The 17545-nt window shown below is 58.2% G+C and overlaps 1 protein-coding gene across 4 annotated transcripts; it reads left to right on the top strand.

The window, feature by feature from the left end:
- Positions 1-44: 44 nt before the first annotated feature.
- MMP28 (matrix metallopeptidase 28) lies at positions 45-17137 on the top strand. Of its 4 annotated transcripts, none has more exons than XM_064394437.1 (8): positions 45-195; positions 7811-7890; positions 8583-8737; positions 12052-12273; positions 12577-12822; positions 13202-13351; positions 13805-13972; positions 15132-17137. In XM_064394437.1, the coding sequence occupies exons 1-8, from the start codon at positions 106-108 to the stop codon at positions 15524-15526; spliced, it is 1506 nt and encodes a 501-aa protein (XP_064250507.1). In that variant the 5' UTR covers positions 45-105; the 3' UTR covers positions 15527-17137. The 4 variants fall into 4 exon arrangements, with proteins under 4 accessions (XP_064250507.1, XP_064250506.1, XP_064250508.1 ...); XM_064394436.1 differs by lacking the exon at positions 45-195 and adding an exon at positions 6800-6938; XM_064394438.1 differs by lacking the exon at positions 45-195 and having other exon boundaries at positions 6949-7890; positions 15242-17137.
- The last annotated feature ends 408 nt before the right edge of the window (positions 17138-17545 follow it).

Genomic DNA, 17545 nt, shown 5'->3' with positions numbered 1-17545 from the left:
CTGGGCCGGAGCCGGGGCTGGGGCCGCCCCCGGGGCCGGGGCCGGGGCGGGGAGAGGCGGCTGGGGCGGCGGCCCCGGCGCCGAGCGGAGCGGAGCGGAGCGGGGATGGCGGCACCGCTGCGGGCCGCCCTGGCGCTGGGGCTGCTGGCAGCCGCTCAGCCCGGCCCGGCCCCGGCGCAGCGCCGGCAGGCAGAGGTACGAGCGGCTCCGGGACCGGCACCGGCAGCGGGAGGGCGGGAGCGCGTCCTGGCTGTGCGACCCCCGCGTGTCCCGTGTGGCCGCGGCAGGGCTGTGCGTGTCCCTGGTGTGCCTGGTGTGTGTGCCCTGGTGTGCCCGGTGTGTGTGTCCTGGTGTGTGTGCCCTGGTGTGCCCGGTGTGTGTGTCCTGGTGTGTGTGTCCTGGTGTGTCCCCGGTGTGTGTGTCCTGGTGTGTCCCTGGTGTGTGTATCCTTGGTATGTGTGTCCTGGTGTGTCCCCGGTGTGTGTGTCCTGGTGTGTCCCTGGTGTGTCCCTGGTGTGTGTGTCCTTGGTATGTGTGTCCTGGTGTTCTTGGTGTGTGTGTCCTGGTGTATCCCTGGTCTGCCTGTCCCTGTTGTGTCCCTGGTGTGTGTATATCTTCAGTGTGTGTGTCCCTGGTGTGTGTATTCCCTAGTGTGTCCCCGTTGTGCCCACATCCCCGTGCCCCAGCTGTGCCTGTCCCCACCGAGTCCGTGCCCTAGGTGTGCCCATGTCCCTCTGTTTTATGCCATAACTGTGCCCACGCTCTAGATGTGCCTGTCCCTGGTGTGCCCGTGTCCTGCCAGGTGTGTGCTTATCCCTGTGTGTCCTTGCCGTGGGTGTGGCTTTGGCCTGGGTGTCACCGTGTCCCTGGTGTGTCTGTGCCATAGGTGTGCCTGGGTCCCAGGTGTCACCATGTCCCTGGTGTGCCTGTGTCCTGATGTCACCATGCCCCAGGTGTCACCATGTCCCTGGTGTGCCCGTGCCAGGGGTACGAGTGTGTCCCCAAGGTACCTCCCCAGCACAGGTGAGTGCCCCTGGGCTCCTGGCACCTGTGCATGTGTGTGTGCCCTGGGTACACTCAGTGTGTGTGGCACGGGTGTGTGGCAGTGCCAGCTGGAGATGGACGGGGCTGTGCCACGCTTGTGTTGGAATGCCAGGGTGTGTGGCCAGCTGTGCTGTGTGGAGCTGTGGCAGAGAATCACAAACTGGTTTGGGTTAGAATGGACTTAAACTCATCCCATTCCACCCCTGCCATGGCAGGGACACCTCCACTGTCCCAAGCTGCCCCATGCCCTGGCCTTGGGCACTGCCAGGGATGGGGCAGCCACAGCTGCCCTGGGCACCTGTGCCAGGCCCTCCCCACCCTCACAGGGAACAATCCCATCCCAATATCTAACCTAAGTCTGCCCTATTTCAGCCTAAAGCCATTCCTCCTTGTCCTGTCTCTCCTTGTCCGTGTCCAAAGTCCCTCTCAGTCTCTGGGAGCCCTTTAGCCCTGGGAGGCTCTGTGTGTCCCTGGAGCCTTCTCCTGTCCAGGCTGAACCACCCCAGCTCTCCCAGCCCGTGCCCAGCTGTGCCCACAGGTGATGTGCACACCCTCCCATCTCCCAGCATTTTGTCCCCAGGAGGGGACAAAAGCCAGTCCCTCCCCTGCCTGCCTCTCCCCAGGGTGTCCCCATCACCTGTGCTGGGTTTCTTCTGTTTGTCCTGCTGTCACTGTCACCCCGTGCCACCATCCATCCTGTTTGTTTTGGAAGGACAAGGTGTGAGGTCTGGCTGGTGAACAAAGGTTCATATTGGGGATTTTTTCTTGTTTAGGCATCGATCCAGTGTACATTTGTACAAATGCTTAATTTTCAACCCCAGCCAGCGAGTCCTGGTGAATTAATTGGGATTTTGGACACAAGCTCTGAGAGGAGAAGGGCACAGGGATGCTCAGAGGCTTGCTTTGGTGTGCAGGCTCTTTCTGCTGGGAGATGCTGCTTCAGAGAGCTCATTAATAGCTGGGCTTCCCCCACTGTGCACAAGCTCAGCCAGCCCCTCCTGCCACCTGGAGAAAAATAAATCTGCACAGATTTTAATGCTCAGAAAACCAATAATTTAAAATTCACTTTAAAAGAAAACTGACTGATTGGGAACTGGTTTAACAAGCCAAACTGCCTTTCCACCCCTCACTGGTGACTTCTGAGTTCTTTTCCCTTGAAGTTTCAGAACAGATCCCAGGATTGTGGCAGATCCCTCCTGAGGGGGTGCTGGGCAGGGGACTTTCCTGTCTCTCTGCCTCAGTTTCCCCAAGGGCATGTGCTGTGCTGCCCAGGACTTTGGGACAACACACACAATGGAAATGCAGAGACTGGGGTGTGGAACTTGTCTAAATAAACTGAGCAGTTAATTTTGTTTTAGGAGGAAGCTGAAATTCTCGCATAACATCAAATAGTTCTGGTGATTTGTGGCTTTCAGAGCACTTCCAGGCTTTGCTTCTAAAACTTTTTTTAAATTCTTTTTAAAAAGCCATAGTTAGCAACAATATGTTGTGTAAACTTAGATGCATAAGACTGTCAAATGTCCAGTTGTGTGCTTTTCCTGGCTGATGTCCATGTTTTCACTGCATCTGTACAAATTGCAGTTAAAAAAACCCCCAAAACTACATTAAAAATAAGGAAAATTTGAAAATTTAATTTGAAACATTTGTATGTGAAATCATCTTATCATTACAGATAGGAGAGGGCCCAGTGTAAGAGAGCACATTGTTTTCAGAGCTGTGTCTGGCTGGGCTGTGCTCAGACAGCAGCTGGGGGCTGGTAATGCCCAAAATTCCCTGATCCCGGGGGAATTGTGTAAAATACCCGGGGCATGTGAGATCTCAGCCCGCGGTGGGAGTGAGGAGCATGGTGAGGTGCTGGACAAAGGACAGTGAAGTCCCTGCAGGGATTTGTGTGAGAAGCTCCAGGTCTGTTTTGGTGGACATAAAAACTGAGGAAGGGAAGGGAAATGGGAACAGAGAGCTGGACTAACAGACTGAGTAATTCTCATTTTGGATTTTTTTATCATTTTTTCCCCCCTGTCCTGCCCTTCTCCTTCCCAATTTGCAGCATCTGGTGCACACTGACTTCTGCCCCTTACCAAACCATTTCGGGCTCTGGGCTGGGAAATGCTCCAGCATTTCTGAGGTGTTTTAGGAGCAGGGATGGGTGCGGGATGCTGAGCACAGCTGGGTGGAGGGAGGCTCCACGCAGACCCGGCGGGGCTGGGGGCTCAGCCGGGGCACAGAGCACAGAGACAAGGCGGAGAAATTCCTCCTCCTGCTGTTCAGCCTCAGCACGATGGACGGAGAGGTGCAGAGGAGGGGGAACCCCGCATCACCCCAGCCCGCGGCTCCAGCCGCCGGCGCGGATGTGCCCCGGCGGTCCGCGGTGTGATTTACACCCCGTGAGTCACCGCAGCACAAACAGCCCGCCTTTCTTTCTTCCTGCTTCCCCCCAGACAATCCCCCCTTGTGTGCCAGGGCACATCCCGCCCGCCGGGCAGGGCCAGCGGGGCCGGCGCCTTCCCCGGCTCGCAGCCTCCCCTTTTTGGGGGGCAGGACTCGTTTCCTTTCTGCCCTTGGACACGACGAAGCCAGTCTGCGGGACCAGCTGGTTTGTCGGCTGTTCGCAGGGAAGGTTTTCCAAGCCCAGTCGTCTTCCCTGATGAGCTTTGGGTGGCGTTCAGCAGTTTTGGTGCTGCAGCCCCTCGGGGTGTGGGTGCTGGGGGTGCCAGGCAAAGCTGCCAGCTGCTTCCCAGCGAGTTAGCACTGATTCCGGGGTTGGTTTGGGTTGGAAGGACCTTAAAGCTCATCCCATTGCACTCCCTGGACACCTTCCACCAGCCCAAGTTGTTCCAAGGCACATCCAAAGGGTTGGTGAAACTAGGACGGGTTTTAGCTAAACCAGGCTTACTGCTTCTCAGCTTTAGAAGATGCAGTGTTAAAAAATAAAATAAAAATAAAAAAAAAAAATAAAAAGAAGGAGTTTAGAAGGCCCCAACTGCACATCTTTAGTGCCAGGTGGATGATTTGCTGCTGAAGTCGGTTTTGGGGGTGGTGGGCGGGACTGGAGGTGGCTCCGGGCCGGGCTGGGCAATCCCAGCATCCCGGCGGTGCCGGGGCTGTGAGCGCACAGACCCGGCCGAGGCTGCCCTGCCTTTCCCGCGGGAGCACAGCCAGCTCCGTGCTCGCTAATGCCCCTGCTCGTGTGTCTCCCGTGTCCACAGCCGGAATATTTATGGAGATGCTTACACACACACTTAAACAAGAGCGGCGCGGGGGCTCTGCCTGAGGCTTCGCAGGGACGAGCGGGAGCAAATGAGCGTTTTTAATTGCTGAGACATCTCCTGGGGGCAGCTCGCAGGCAGCAGGGACCCGATGGGCAGGAGGAGCCGCTGCTCCCTCTGTGACCACTCAAAACACGCCCCGGGCCGGCTCTGCTCGAGTGTGTGCTGGGGGAAACTGAGGCTGAAAGCAGGAACACTGCGCCCATTGTGGTGGTGAGATGATGTGGGATGAGCCTGGCAATGCTGGAACCGGGTTTAGGATCCACCTGAGCTGTCTCGTGGTTTCAAACAAAAGCCTATAAAGGTGCAGCTTGTGGTGGTGTCACCTGTAAACATGACACAAAACACATGTGTCAGATTGATCCCTTTTCTGACCCAGAGATGGAGCAACTGAGAGGTGTTTTTATTCTATTTTCAGTCTCACGTGAAGGGTGAGACAACCCAGATGTTATAATCCACACCATCACAATCAGAAGCCAACTATTTCTTAATTACAACACATTATAAGCACTTTTTGGCCTGGCCTTTGGCAGGATGGGATCCCTTCCCTGTCCTGCCGGGGATGGGGTTTGCCCGGCAGAGCAGAGGGACCACGGTCAGCAGGAGCTGTGTGAGGCTTCCCCTGCACTCAGCTGGTGGAGAGGAGCCCCGGCAGCGTTGTGTCTGCAGGGGAGGGGCAGAGCGGAGCCTGCCGTCTCACACTCTCCTCACCCCAGCTGATTGTGTTTGCCGCTGGCTGTCTTCCACCCGGCATGCCTGTGGTGGAGGGCAAGGTGTTTCCTTGGCTTCAGCCAAGGTAGAGATGATTCCCAGGTTTGTAACAGGCTCCACATCAGAGCCCTGAGATGGGGAGGGCCCCTCTGGCTGTCCCTGCTGCAGCCCCCGAGGTTCTGTGCCCCAGCCCTGGCTCCCCTGCAGCCAGACCCGTGCTCCTCTCCCTCCTTCATGCAGAGGGGGAGCTGGGCACATTTCATGTTAATGTTTCTCTTGGTTTCCTGCTGTTTTTCTTTTCCCATTGTATGGAAAAGAGCGTTTTTCCCGTCTGGGGCAGGAGGGAGGGGGTTTCCCAGCCTGGCCAGACTTTGCACTGCAGCCTCTGGAGAGGTTTAATGGGCTGGTGCCAGATTCCAGCCAGCCCTGGGCTCTGGGGTTTGTGCAGTGCTGGGGGAGCCTTGAGCACTGGTTTGGGCACAGGACACTGTGGCAGGGGGCTCTTGGGTTCCCCTGGACCCCAAAATCTCCCTAGGTTTTTATGCTCTGTGCTCACATAAATCCCTGACAGGGATCAGCACATCCCTCTCCTGCAGCTCTGTGTTTCCAGGACCACCATCACCCTTAGCTGACAGCAGATGTGTCTAGAAAATGTAATAGAATTTCTCCTGATGGTTTTGCAGCTGGAGAGTTGGTGCCTGTGTGTGAGAACCTCAATCTGACACAGGTCAGAAACCACAGAGAAAATGCTGCTTTGCTTGGACTTGCAAAGCTTGAGGAGCTCTGGGCAGGAATGATAAAGCCAGTGGCCTCTGTGCCTTCTGGTGCTGCTCAAGAGCAGCTGCTGGGACAGGGGTTGCTTTTTTCTCTGTGCACCCTGACGTGCCCAGATGGGGTTTCAAGCCTTCATGAGATCATGGTGAGGAAAAACCATTTTCACGCTTTAGTGATGGGATTGTGTTGGGTTACAAGCGAGGAAAGAGCTTCAGGTTGTGCTGAGTGAATGCAAAATCATGTTAGAAAAGGTTCAGACTGTGATGTGAGAGCCAGGACTCTCCATCCAGGTGTTCTCAGCTCACATTTACCTGCAGTGATGTCACCACTGGCATCCTCACCCTGTAACTGGTGATTCACCCTGTAACTGGTGATTCACCCTGTAACTGGTGGTTGTGTCCTTCTGGAGGAGAACTTTACAGAAATACAAGCACAGGGGAAAAGGATGAGATCCCTTCTCCTCTGCAGGACTCTCAGAGGGCTCCAAGCCACCCCATCCCCAGGATGCCCCTCCATCCCTGCAGGCCCATCCAGGTTTGGTACCCCGGGGAGGGTGGATTATCCCGGTCTGGCTGGGGAATGGCAAGCCCAGGCTGGATGCTAAACTCTGGGCAGAGGTGGTGTGGCTTCTCCTGACCAACAAACCAATGCTCTCCCTGCCAGGGTGGCACCAGCCTGATTTATCCTGCCTCACTGACCACTGGGAGCTGTCTGAGGCTCTGGCCATGCTCAGGCTCTGGCTGCTGCAGCCTGGCACTGCTGGGATGAGCTGCTGCTGCCTCCAGCTGGGACAGGCAGCTTTGGTGGGGAAAACAGCCAAATTCCCTGTGTGGGGCTGGGTAAAGAGCGTGTCCAGGCAGGAATCTGTGCTGGTGCTCTGCTGGAGAGGGATGCTCCAGGTGGAAGGGGTGTAAAGGAGGAGATGAAAATGGAGGAGGTGAAAGTGGAGGAGATTAAACCAGAGGAGGTGAGGGCTGCGGAGCACACGTGGCTGTGCCTGCCCACGCAGGAGTGACGTGTTTGGGGATGACATGAGGATGACTGTTCATGGCAAGCAGAAGGTTTGGGCAGGAGGAGGAGAGGGAGAGGCCCTGGCACACCTCGGGACTGCCACATCCACAAACCATTGCTGCTCCTTGCCAGGTGACAAGGACAAAGCGCTGCTGCCTCCCTGCAGGGACATAAGGGAGAGCTGGGTCACCCACAGCCAGGAGCAGCACTGAGAGGAGGTCATCACTCCAACCCCTTCCTTTTCCAGCCCCCGGGATGAGCCGGGAGGGAAACAGCTTTAAAAGCACCCAGAGGGCACCAGCATTCCTGGTGGCATTCCTGGCGCTCAGCACACCTCTCCTTTGGGATGCGGGGAGGGGAAGCCGCCGCTTTCACTTTTTATTCTGATTATTATTCATTGCTGTAACTGCGGCTCTGCTGCACTAACAGGATGCTGGGCAGCTTGTTTGTCTCCAGCAGACATCCCTGGGGCGGGGCAGGCGGGCGTGGAGCGTTCCTGTGACCCCGGCTATTAACTCCTCCAAAAGCCGGCCCGAGCCGTTTATTTTCTTTAACATACAATTTAAGTGCTGGAGCAAGTTCAGAGAGGCAATCTCCGTCCGTGTCAGCGGCCGATAAGAAGAAGAATGGTTTGGCAAAGCGAATTGAGCCCGGAGCGACCCCACTTTGCAGCAGCACATCCTGCGTGGGGAGGGGGGGGCTGAGCCCGGCCCCGCACCTCGGGCCTTGAGCCGGGGCCAGCTGAGCTCTGCGTCTGCTCGCCTCTGGCTGCGGATGAGATGGCAGCAGAGGGGTTTGATGCCTCTCATTTCCTCCTGTGTCGTGGCCAAAAACCATCCGAAATGATGGGGAGGAGACACAGGAGCTGTGCGGGCGCGGCTGCTGGAGGTGCAGCGCTCTCAGGAGCAGTTTGGGTTTGCAGCACTGTTTGCCCCCTCATCTTTTTCCCCCCTTCCCAAGCCAACACGTGGTCTGAGCTGCACCTTTCCCATCTTTTCTTGCAGCTCTTCCTGGAGAAGTACGGCTACTTCAGGGCGCCGGGGCCCGGCACACACAGCCCCGCCGAGTTCACCAGGGCGCTGAGGTAGGAGCCTTTCATCCAACGCTGCGCTCCACACTCGGCAGCTCCAGCTGCAGGGATGCTGCCAGCACCCCGAGGGGCTTTATTTCTTTATTTTTTAGCAGTCAGAGGGGTCTTTTGGCAGCTGGGGGCTCTGTGTCTCACGGTCTGATGCTAAAGCACAGGCAGTCCTTCCTGGGAAGGCGGGTCCGTGCCCGGTCCCGCAGCTGGGTGCCGGCTGCTGGCACCCGGCTCTCGCTGCTTCATTTGCCTTTTATGGCCCGGTGCTCGCCTGCAATAAAATCTGCGGGGAGGCCGAGCTTGGGGACGGCTGGGACATGTCAGGGGGGGCGAGCTGCCAGCTCCTGCCTGGGCTTCTCCTCAGGACATCACCTCGGCTCTGGGAGCATCCTTGTGCAAAGCCAAACGCAAAGTTAAATGTGAAGTCAAATAACGGGTTAAAAACGGGGAAAGGCATTCTTAGGCTCCATTTTTAGGCTCCTTTGCCCTGCTAGGAGGCGACTTACAGGTCAGCTGTGGCTGCAGAGCCAAATCCTTCTTGTTTTGCCACCCGGGTGAAGTTCTGCCGCTGGGGTGTGACGCTTGCAGGGTGAAAATCCTGGCTCGGGTCAAACCCCCGGCAGAACCAAAACCACCCAAACTCCTCACGGCGGGGGTGCTGAACGTGGCTGCTGCTATCTCCCTTCCTCCTGCAGGGATTTCCAGCGGGTGAGCCACCTGCCGCCCAGCGGGGTGCTGGATGCCCGCACCCTCCATCAGATGGCCCGGCCCAGGTGTGGCACCGACGACGGGCACGGCCGCGCTGCGGGGGCAGCGCCCGCCCGGCGCCGCCGGCGCACGGCGCAGCACGGTGAGCACCGCCGGGGCTCGGGGGGGGTCTGGGGTCGGGGGTGCTCGGCCCTGCCGTGCTGGGCTCGGGGGAAGCTGCTGTGGGTGGGCGGTGCAGCCCCGCCGGTGCAGCATCCAGCCCAGGGCACGCTCAGGGGTTGTTTGTAAAGCCCTTTATTTACGGTTGGTCTGCGTGGCTTGATGGCAGCAGTGATTAGAGATTCCACTCCCAGTTTTGGGAATTGAGCTCTCTGGGGTGGTTTTACTGGCAGGAGATGTCCCAGAGAGCACTCAGGTCACCGTGGCCCCACACCCAGCTGGGCTGGCACGATCTGGAGGGCAGGGGCTGGCACACAGTGATCTCCAGGTTTTGCTGACCTTTGGGACTTGTAATGCATATTAGGGACACGGCAGTAGCCAAAAACCTGCCAGCACTTGGCTGCCTGACCCGAGAGTAATTTCACCCACGTTAAGGGGTTTAACTCTGCTCCAAGCATCCTTCTGTGCTCCTGTGTGTCCAGGACTGGGCCTCTCGTCCCTTGTGAGCTCTCTTTGGGCTTGCAGATGAGTAACTGGATTCCTAGAGAGCAGGAGGGCCAGGGCCAGCTGTGCTTAGGACATGGGAAAAACGAAGGGGAGATTAAGAAAAAGCTCTGTGCCGTGTCAGGCTCTGTGCATCTGGCAGGGCTGGCCATGGACAGCCCCAGGAGAGCCCTGTCCTCCTCCTCCACCTCTGGATTTCCTTCCAAAGCCCCAACATGTGTGCCTTGCAGGAGCCCAGGACACGTGGGCAGTGAGCAGAGCAGCAAGGACATGCAGCAGGAGGTGGGCAGACAGAAGCAGCCAGTGCCCTGTGGCTCATGGGGCTCCTTTTTGGGCATCACAAAAAGTGGGTGGGTGGTGAGAGATGCCCAGTGGCTCAAGGAAAGGGCAGAAAGGGCTCAGTGTGGCACTGGATGTTGCTCGGGTGATCTGATGCCACAGGCAGCAGGGATGGGACAGCACCACGTCTGTACCCACGGGCTGGATGGCACCAGGGGTGCTGCAGGGCTGGTGGCACCAGCCAGGAAGGCTGGGGAGGGCTTTGTGCTGTTTGTCCTGCTTGAAGCAGGAAACCCTGGCAGCTGAGCCAGCACAGTGCTTTGTTATCCACCCTTTCCCAGCGGGATGTCCCCTGGGCAGCCCCTGTGTCCCTCATCCTGCTGGCTTGGGGCACACTCGGAGCACGGGGGCAAAGCCAAGCCCTCCTCTTCCTAAGAGCCAGCCTTGCTAAGCCAGCCTTGCCCATCCTCCTCTGGTGGTGGATGCTCTGCTCCTGTGGAGGGAAGGATGGGATGCCAGGCTTTGTTTTAGGGCTGCTTTTAGCTCCTGCTGTGCAGAGTGGCAGCTCTGTGTCCCTTTGGAGCTGGAGGCCATGACTGCACTGACAAGCAGTGGGAGCTGATTCTGTCCCCAGGAGTGTGACCAGCTAGCCCAGAGTGTCCCCAGCCGTGGGGAGAAGGAGGCAGAGCTGGGGTGGGATGTGTGCCAGGGAGGCTCAGCTCAGAGCCAGAGCAGTGAGCCCTGGTGTGCTCCCGGCTCTGTTCCCCCTGTTTTCCTGCACATCTGGAGCAGAGGCAGATGCTGGAGGTCTGGCCCCACTCCCACGCCTCAGCACTGGCTCTGGCACCCACATCCCCCCAGGGCCCCACGGCTTTTTTCCTGCTCCCAGATGCCTCCAGATAAATGTAATCCCAGGGCTCTGGGGTCCCACAGCTGCCAGGAGGAGGAGGAGGAGGAGGAAGAGGAGGAAGGAGCTTAGGGGCAGTCACAGTGCTTGTTCCCTTCGTCCTTGTCCCCAGCTGTCCTGGTGATGTCAGGGCTCTGTCTCCCTTGACAGCTTCCAAGGAAGCCTTGGGCACTGAGCTGTGCCCCCAAGGTGCTGCTGAGAGCCCTTCCCACTCCTTTGCCTTTTCCCACCTTTTCAGAGGTGGCTTTGATTGCTCCCCCTGCAATCCATCTTCTGGACTCGAGGCTGGCATCAGGCAGCAGACCTCCAGCAGGGACCTGTGCTGGATTTGGCTCTGTGAGCCAAAGGCTGAGTTCAAACTTGGTGCCACAGCTTCTCATCTCCTCAGAGAGGTTTCGGGGTTTCCAGCCTTGGGTGGGCTCTAGTGGTGGCACCTTCAGACAGATTTAATCGTGGTGCTGCAGCTGCCTCAACTTCCAGCTTTGCCTTGGCAAAGCCATGACATTTTCATGAAGTTTTCTTCCACTCAGGCAGCCCCTGGGTGGAAGGATGAGCCCAAGTTGCCACACCGAGCCTGTCCTGTGGCAGGTGTGTGGGATTCACATTCTGTGAACCTGAGAGAAGCAGAGAAAAGAATGATCAAAACAACTCTTATCTCATTTGTTGTTCACAAGGGGAATGCACTGTGGAAGATTGTTTACCTGAAGGGAATTGCTAATTGGATTCTGTGAGTGTTTTGATTCACTGACCAATTGAATCCAGGTGTGTGTGTGTTGGGACTGTGAACTCACAGTCACGAGATTCTGTGCAGTTCAGTGCAGTTGGGTGCTTGGCAGATTCAGTTTAGAGGTAATATAATATGGAATAATTGTCTTGGCTTGGAAAGACAGGTGCCTGCTAAGGAAGGCAGGAACCTCCCCTGAAATGGAGAATATAAACCCCTCCCCACTTCCAAATTGCTATGAATTTGAAATTAAGGGGCTCTCAGACAAAAAATATGGGAGGAGGAATAACAGTTCTTTAATAGGGAAGAAAATAAAAGCATAAAATAAACAAGTAAACAGTAAATTAAAACAACACTGACAGAGTCAGAACACAGCCTGACACCCTGTGGGTCAGGGTGCTGGCAGCAGTCCCATTGGAATTGTGGCTGCAGTTCTCCTGGAGTGTCGGGGGTGGTTCTGCTGGAGCAGGGATCCTGTAGAAGGGTGCAGTCTTCCCCTGAAGGTCCAGTGGAAGAGGCAGCTGCTGTTCCTCTGGGAAATCCAGCGGAGAAGCCGTGCTGGTGTTCCAGAACTCAAGATTATATTCGGGTAGGAATGCTTGGCTCCTCCCTCTGGGCGGAGCATCTCCCAGTGGATGCTGTAGCTCTTATCAGCCATGCAGGGACATTCCACAGCCTGTTATCAGCAGGTGTCCCCCCAGAGGGAGGAGTGGGTGTGGGAGAGATCAGGAACACTGCCCACTGAACAGAAGACAACTCCCATACAGACAGCAGAGAGAATACACCTTGCCATGCAATCTGGGGCAATAATATAGTATAATAAAGCAATTAATGAGCCTTCTGATGAGACGTGCAATCCCCGGGGGGGGCCTGTGGGGTGCAGGAGGGCGCTGGCCCCAGCGGCAGCTGCGGTACCGCGTGGTGAACTGGCCGTCCTACCTGCCGCGGCACGAGGTGCGCCTGGCCGTCAGAGCCGCCTTCCAGCTCTGGAGCAACGTGTCCTCCCTGCTCTTCTGGGAGGCCCAGGAGGGCCCCGCTGACATCCGCCTCACCTTCTTCCACGGGGACCACAACGACGGGCTCAACAACGCCTTCGATGGGCCAGGTGCTGGTCGCTCCCCCCTCGTAAGCTTCTCTTTTGCAACGTGGGCTCTTCCCCGCAGGGAGGAGGGCTGGGTGTGGTGGGCTGGGGGTGGTGGAGGCTCTGCAGCCTCTCCAGCCCAGTTTGCTGTTTGATTTGGGGTCTCCCCTCCCAACTCTGCAACTGAGGTGCGCCAGCAAGGCGGCTGAGACGTTCCTCAAGGAGCCCCACACCTCCAAACTCCTCCAAAAAGACCCAAAACCGACGCGCACTCTGGCGAACCAGAGCCGCGTGTGCCGTGGTCCCTGACGGCTCTCGTGTCCCCAGGAGGTGCCCTGGCCCACGCCTTCTTCCCCCGGCGAGGAGAAGCCCACTTTGACAGCGCCGAGCGCTGGTCCCTGCACAGCGGCAAGGGCCGCAACCTCTTCATCGTGGTGGCCCACGAGGTGGGGCACACGCTGGGGCTGCAGCACTCGCCCGTCAAGAGCGCCCTCATGTCCCCCTACTACAAGAAGCTCAGCAAGGATTTTGTCCTCAGCTGGGATGACATCTTGGCCATCCAGAATTTGTACGGTGAGCCTGGTTTCCCTGGGTATCCCTGCATTTCTCCAGGGTGGTTCTCTGGGGTGGGGAGGGAGCAGCAGGGATGGGAGCAGGGAGGGGACTGCACTCACATGAGCCCCGTTCCTGTGTGTGGAGGGGAGGAAATGCAGGAGAAGTGGGACAGTGCCAGGGCCTCCGGGGCAGGGAAGGTTGGATTTGCTGCCCACTTGTCTGCTGGTGCATGTTTTTTGGGGTGCCAAGGGATTTTTGCCACCATCATGCAGAGTGGGATAGGAGCCAGACATTGGGACTAGGAGTCTTTGGAGTCTTGGGAGTCCCAGCCCTGTGCTTTGGGAAAAGTTGTTTCTCTGTCCCTTCTCCAGACTCATCACGCCTTGTTCCATCCCAGGAAAGCCCTCCAAGGGCTCGGCCGTCCAGCTCCCAGGAAAGGTCTTCACTCACTTCCAGGACTGGAACACGGACCTTTACGGCAGGGACCGAGAGCAGAGGAGCCTCAGCACCTATTACTGCCACTCCTTCTTCGACGCCATAACCGCCGGTGGGTGCTGGCCACTGTGACCCCCTCCCAAAACGTGCACCCCTAGCCCTTGTCCCAGTGCTGCTGCTGCTCCCAGTGGAGGGAAAGGTGGGTGTGACTGGTCCGCAGCTCCTGGCACTGCTGGCATCACTGATGCACCTTGAGGGCACAGCGACGTGCCAGGAGCAGGGAAAACACCCTAAAACTTGGGCCATGGCAAGGATTGATCACTGCAGGAGCTCAGCTGTGCAAGATGAGCCTTGAACCGTGCCCAGCATTTATCCTCTCATGCCTGGAGGGCAGCAATGGGTTCTGGAAGCTGAGGGGGTGGCTGGAAGGGCAGGAGGAAGCATCCCAACCCCGAGGATCCCCAAAGCACCAGGGGGCTGCACGGGGAGGAGAGGGGGGCTGGGTAGCAGTGGAGGGTGGCTCAATAACATTTCTCACCTGGGGCACCCTCCCTCTGCCTCACAGACGGGGATTACAACCTCTACATCTTCAAGGGCAGCCACTACTGGGTGGTGTCACCCAGTGGCAATGCCAGTGACCCGCAGCCACTGCAGCCACGCTGGCCTGGCCTCCCTGCTGGCATCGACGCCTGCGCCTGGTCCCAGCTCACTGGGAAGTTCTACTTCTTCAAAGGTGGGTGAGGCCTGGCAGGGGACTCCCCTCGGGGCTGCCACTGCTCCTGCCAGAGTGGCTGTGCAGGTCTGGCTGGAGCCACACCTCTCCTGTTCGTGTCCCCTCCCGCTGGTCCCTCCCAGCGCAGAGCTGGGGCATTGCTGTGCAAACCCTGGGCTCGGTGCCCTGTCGTGGGTGAACCACATGGCCCTGGCAGCCACAGCACCTCCTCGTGCCTCAGTTTCCCCATCAGCATTGTCAAAGCAAATCCAGGCGCAGTGGTGGGTCTTGGGGAGAACCTGCTCCCCAAAACACGAGGTGCAGGGGGGTGCAGGGGGGTTTCGTGGTGCACATGGATCCCTGTGCTGTGCCTGGAGGCTGAGCTGCTCTGGGAGCTGGGATACCATCCCTAAACTGCCCTGGGAGCTGGGATACCATCCCTGAGCTGCCCCAGGAGTGGGATACCATCCATGAGCTACCCTGGGATCTGGGATACCATCCCTGAGCTGCCCTGGGAGCTGGGATACCATCCCTAAACCATCCCAGCAGCTGGGATACCATCCCTGATCTGCCCAGCAGCCAGATGGGGACAGGAAGGTCAGAGCAGGCAGCCTGGCTGCCAGGGTCAGCCCCAGCTTTTGATGGCAGCAGTGCCTGGTGGCTCAGAAAAGGGGCTTTGTGCTGCAGCTGGCTGAGAGCCAGAGCCCCTCTGCCTCCCCAGCCCTCTCCACTCCCTCCGTCCTCCCCAGGGTGCGTCAGGCTGTGCCTTGTGAGCAGAAAGGGGCTTTTGTCTGCCCTGCTGTGGGGACAGGGTGCTGTGGGGACAGCCAAGCCCCGGTCCCCATGGCAGTTCCTGCTGCAGGGCTGGTTTTGGATGCCCCAGCCTCGGCTGGGTCTGTTTCTGTCTGTCCCATTCGCTGTGCAGGGTCGGGGGGAGGTTTGCCAGAAGCAGCACGGTGGTGGCCTTGCTCTGTCCCTGGAGGTCCCTTTCCATGCCTCCAACCCCCTGAGCTGCCGTGCCTCAGTTTCCCCCAGCCTGGTCCTCGGGGCAGTGGTTCCTGTGGGGTCACCAGCGGGACGGATATCACTGACCCTTCACAAAGCCTTGTGGCCGAGCCTGTCCCCCTCTCCCGGAGCTCACCCTGCGGGGTCCCACGTGCCCTAACCCCTGTCCCCGCAGGCGGCCGCTGCTGGCGCTACGCGGGCTCCGCGCTGGAGGCAGGATTCCCCCGCAAGTGCAGCGCCCTGGGGCTGCCCCGGCACCCCGACACCGCGCTCTACTTCCCGCAGCTCCGCCGCCTCGTCCTCTTCAAGGGCCCCAGGTACTTCGTGGTGGGCGAGGAGCCGCTGGGGCTGGAGCCCTACTACCCCCGCGGCCTGCGGGACTGGGCCGGGCTGCCCGCGGGCACGGCCGGGGCGCTCGCCCACCGCGACCGGGCCGCCTACTTCTTCCGGGATGACCGCTACTGGAAGTTCGACCAGGATAAGCTGCAGGTGGTGGCCACGGGCAAATGGGCCACGCAGCTGGCCTGGATGGGCTGCTGGGACGCCAACAGCGAGCAGGTGCTGTCCTGAGCACAGTGGGATGGGGTGAGAGGGGCTCTGCATCCCCTGGTGTGACTCTGGGCGCCTGCGGGATGCTCGGGCAGGGACTGGGTGTCTCTCGGAGCCGTGGGATGGTGGAGCAGCCACCCAGCAGAGCTGGGATGCGGCTGGGACAGGCGTGGCACAGCCAGGCGGCTGCAGCCTTTGGGACAGTGTTTTTTATAAGAGAGCACAGAAAAATGTATCAGCCACGGAGGCTGCACACACACCCATTTCTGTTTACTTTCAGGTATTGTTACACGTTTTTCAAGCCAGGACTGGGGTTTGGTGATACTTTTTGATATCTTTGTTGATACTTGTTGATAGCTGTCATTTTCCCACGATCAGGCAGAAGTGTCTCGCTGCTGCTCGCTTTGGGGTTTGGATGGTTTTCAATAACAGACTGACAACGTCTCCTGCTTGAAACCAAAAAAAGGAGACATTTGGACAAAGATTTGGGTCGATGTGGAGCTTTGCCCCTGCTGTTTGTTCAGACCCCGGGGTATGGAGGGTTGGGGATGCTTTGCTGGGCTGTGCTCACACCCCAGTGCTCTGCTGAGGCAGCTGGAGACACCACCACAGTGGGATTTTGGGCTGAAAGCAGCGGGGTTTGGTGTAGGAGCCTCTTTGGGGTGGAGAGAAAGGGGGGGGCTGGAGCTCACAGGCAGCAGGAGCATTGCCTTGGATGGGTTTGGGGTGCCTGGCTGGGGTCCCCCGTGTCTGACAAGGGCTGTGCTGCCCTGGAGCCCTCACTGGGTGCACAGAAGGTGCCAGTGCTCCTCTGCCTCTGCAAGGGACACGGGACCAGGGAATTCCTGACTCCCTGGGCCCCACCCGGATGAACGGGGGTGACAAATTACTGGGGGAGGAGGGGAAGAGGAGCAGGACAGAGGGACATGCCTGTGCATGCAGGCTCACGGGGACTGCGTGGCTGCACATTCCTCATTCCTTCCCCAAGGCTGACTCCCCACCTGGAAACGCCGCTGGCTCCTGGGCAGGGTCACCAGGTGTCTGCAAAGGGCCAACCTGTCCCAGGGCTGGGGACGGACCTCAGCTTCCCTGGGCTGGAATTCTGAGGCACTGGTGCTGAGCGAGACAGGGCTCAGCTTTATGGAATGATTTACTGGAACCGATTATGCAGTGGTTCTGCCAGGAGTCAGAGCCCAGCACTGCTCTGGTCCTGCTGCACTGTCAGGGTGCTGGGCTGATGTCAGGGTGCCCTCCTGATGCCAGCAGCTTCCAGGATTCCTCTTTCCCTCATCTTTGCCCTTTCCAGACCTTCCCAGCAGAGCAGGGCTTGCCCTAAGCAGGGTGCCAGGGCTGGTACTTCCCAAGGGCTTTTGGTGCCAGCTGAGCTGTGGGTTGGGCAGGACGGGGAGCCAGCACTCCTCCCATTCTCCATAACTCTTGTGAGTGAGCCCTTCATGAGCAGACACAGACACAGGGTCTTCATCTGCCCAAAACCTCGGGGGACTTTCCACATTGCCAGAGAAACACACATTGTCACAGGAATTGAATGGCAATGAGGTGACGTGGCCTGCAGGGAGCCCCAAGGGCTTGGAGACCTGACAGCAAATAAAACCAACCTCTGGATATGTGGCATTGGGGTTTGTGCTTGTTTTCATGTCACACTTTGGGGTTGGGTTGGTTTTTTTTAAGCAAATCTCCAGTTTCCTGACAGGGCTGTGTTTGAGATGCCTGTGGGTGTTTGGGGTTGGAGAGGGGATTGCTGAATGTGGCCTCAGCTTTCATGCTGGCAGGATCAAAGAGGGGAGATGGATCCCACTGAAAACTCACTGATGGCAATGGAAACATGGAAATTCTCCTTCTTACTTCATCCCCACATTACTGAGGATTTTCCCACACTTTGGGATGTGTTAATGGGTTTTTGCCCAGGCTGATCCATTCATTATCCCTTTTCCTGTCCCCTTAGCAGAAAGCCAGGCATCCCATCTGCTGTGTGACTGGAGGCTGAGGATGGGACCGCCTCAAATCCTCTCCCCTTTTTGG

This window comes from Passer domesticus, chromosome 19, assembly GCF_036417665.1.
Source record: "Passer domesticus isolate bPasDom1 chromosome 19, bPasDom1.hap1, whole genome shotgun sequence".
In the NCBI taxonomy this organism is placed as follows: Eukaryota; Metazoa; Chordata; class Aves; order Passeriformes; family Passeridae; genus Passer; species Passer domesticus.
The sequence above is the reverse complement of the archived record's forward strand: the minus strand, read 5'-3'. Positions and strand labels throughout refer to the sequence as shown.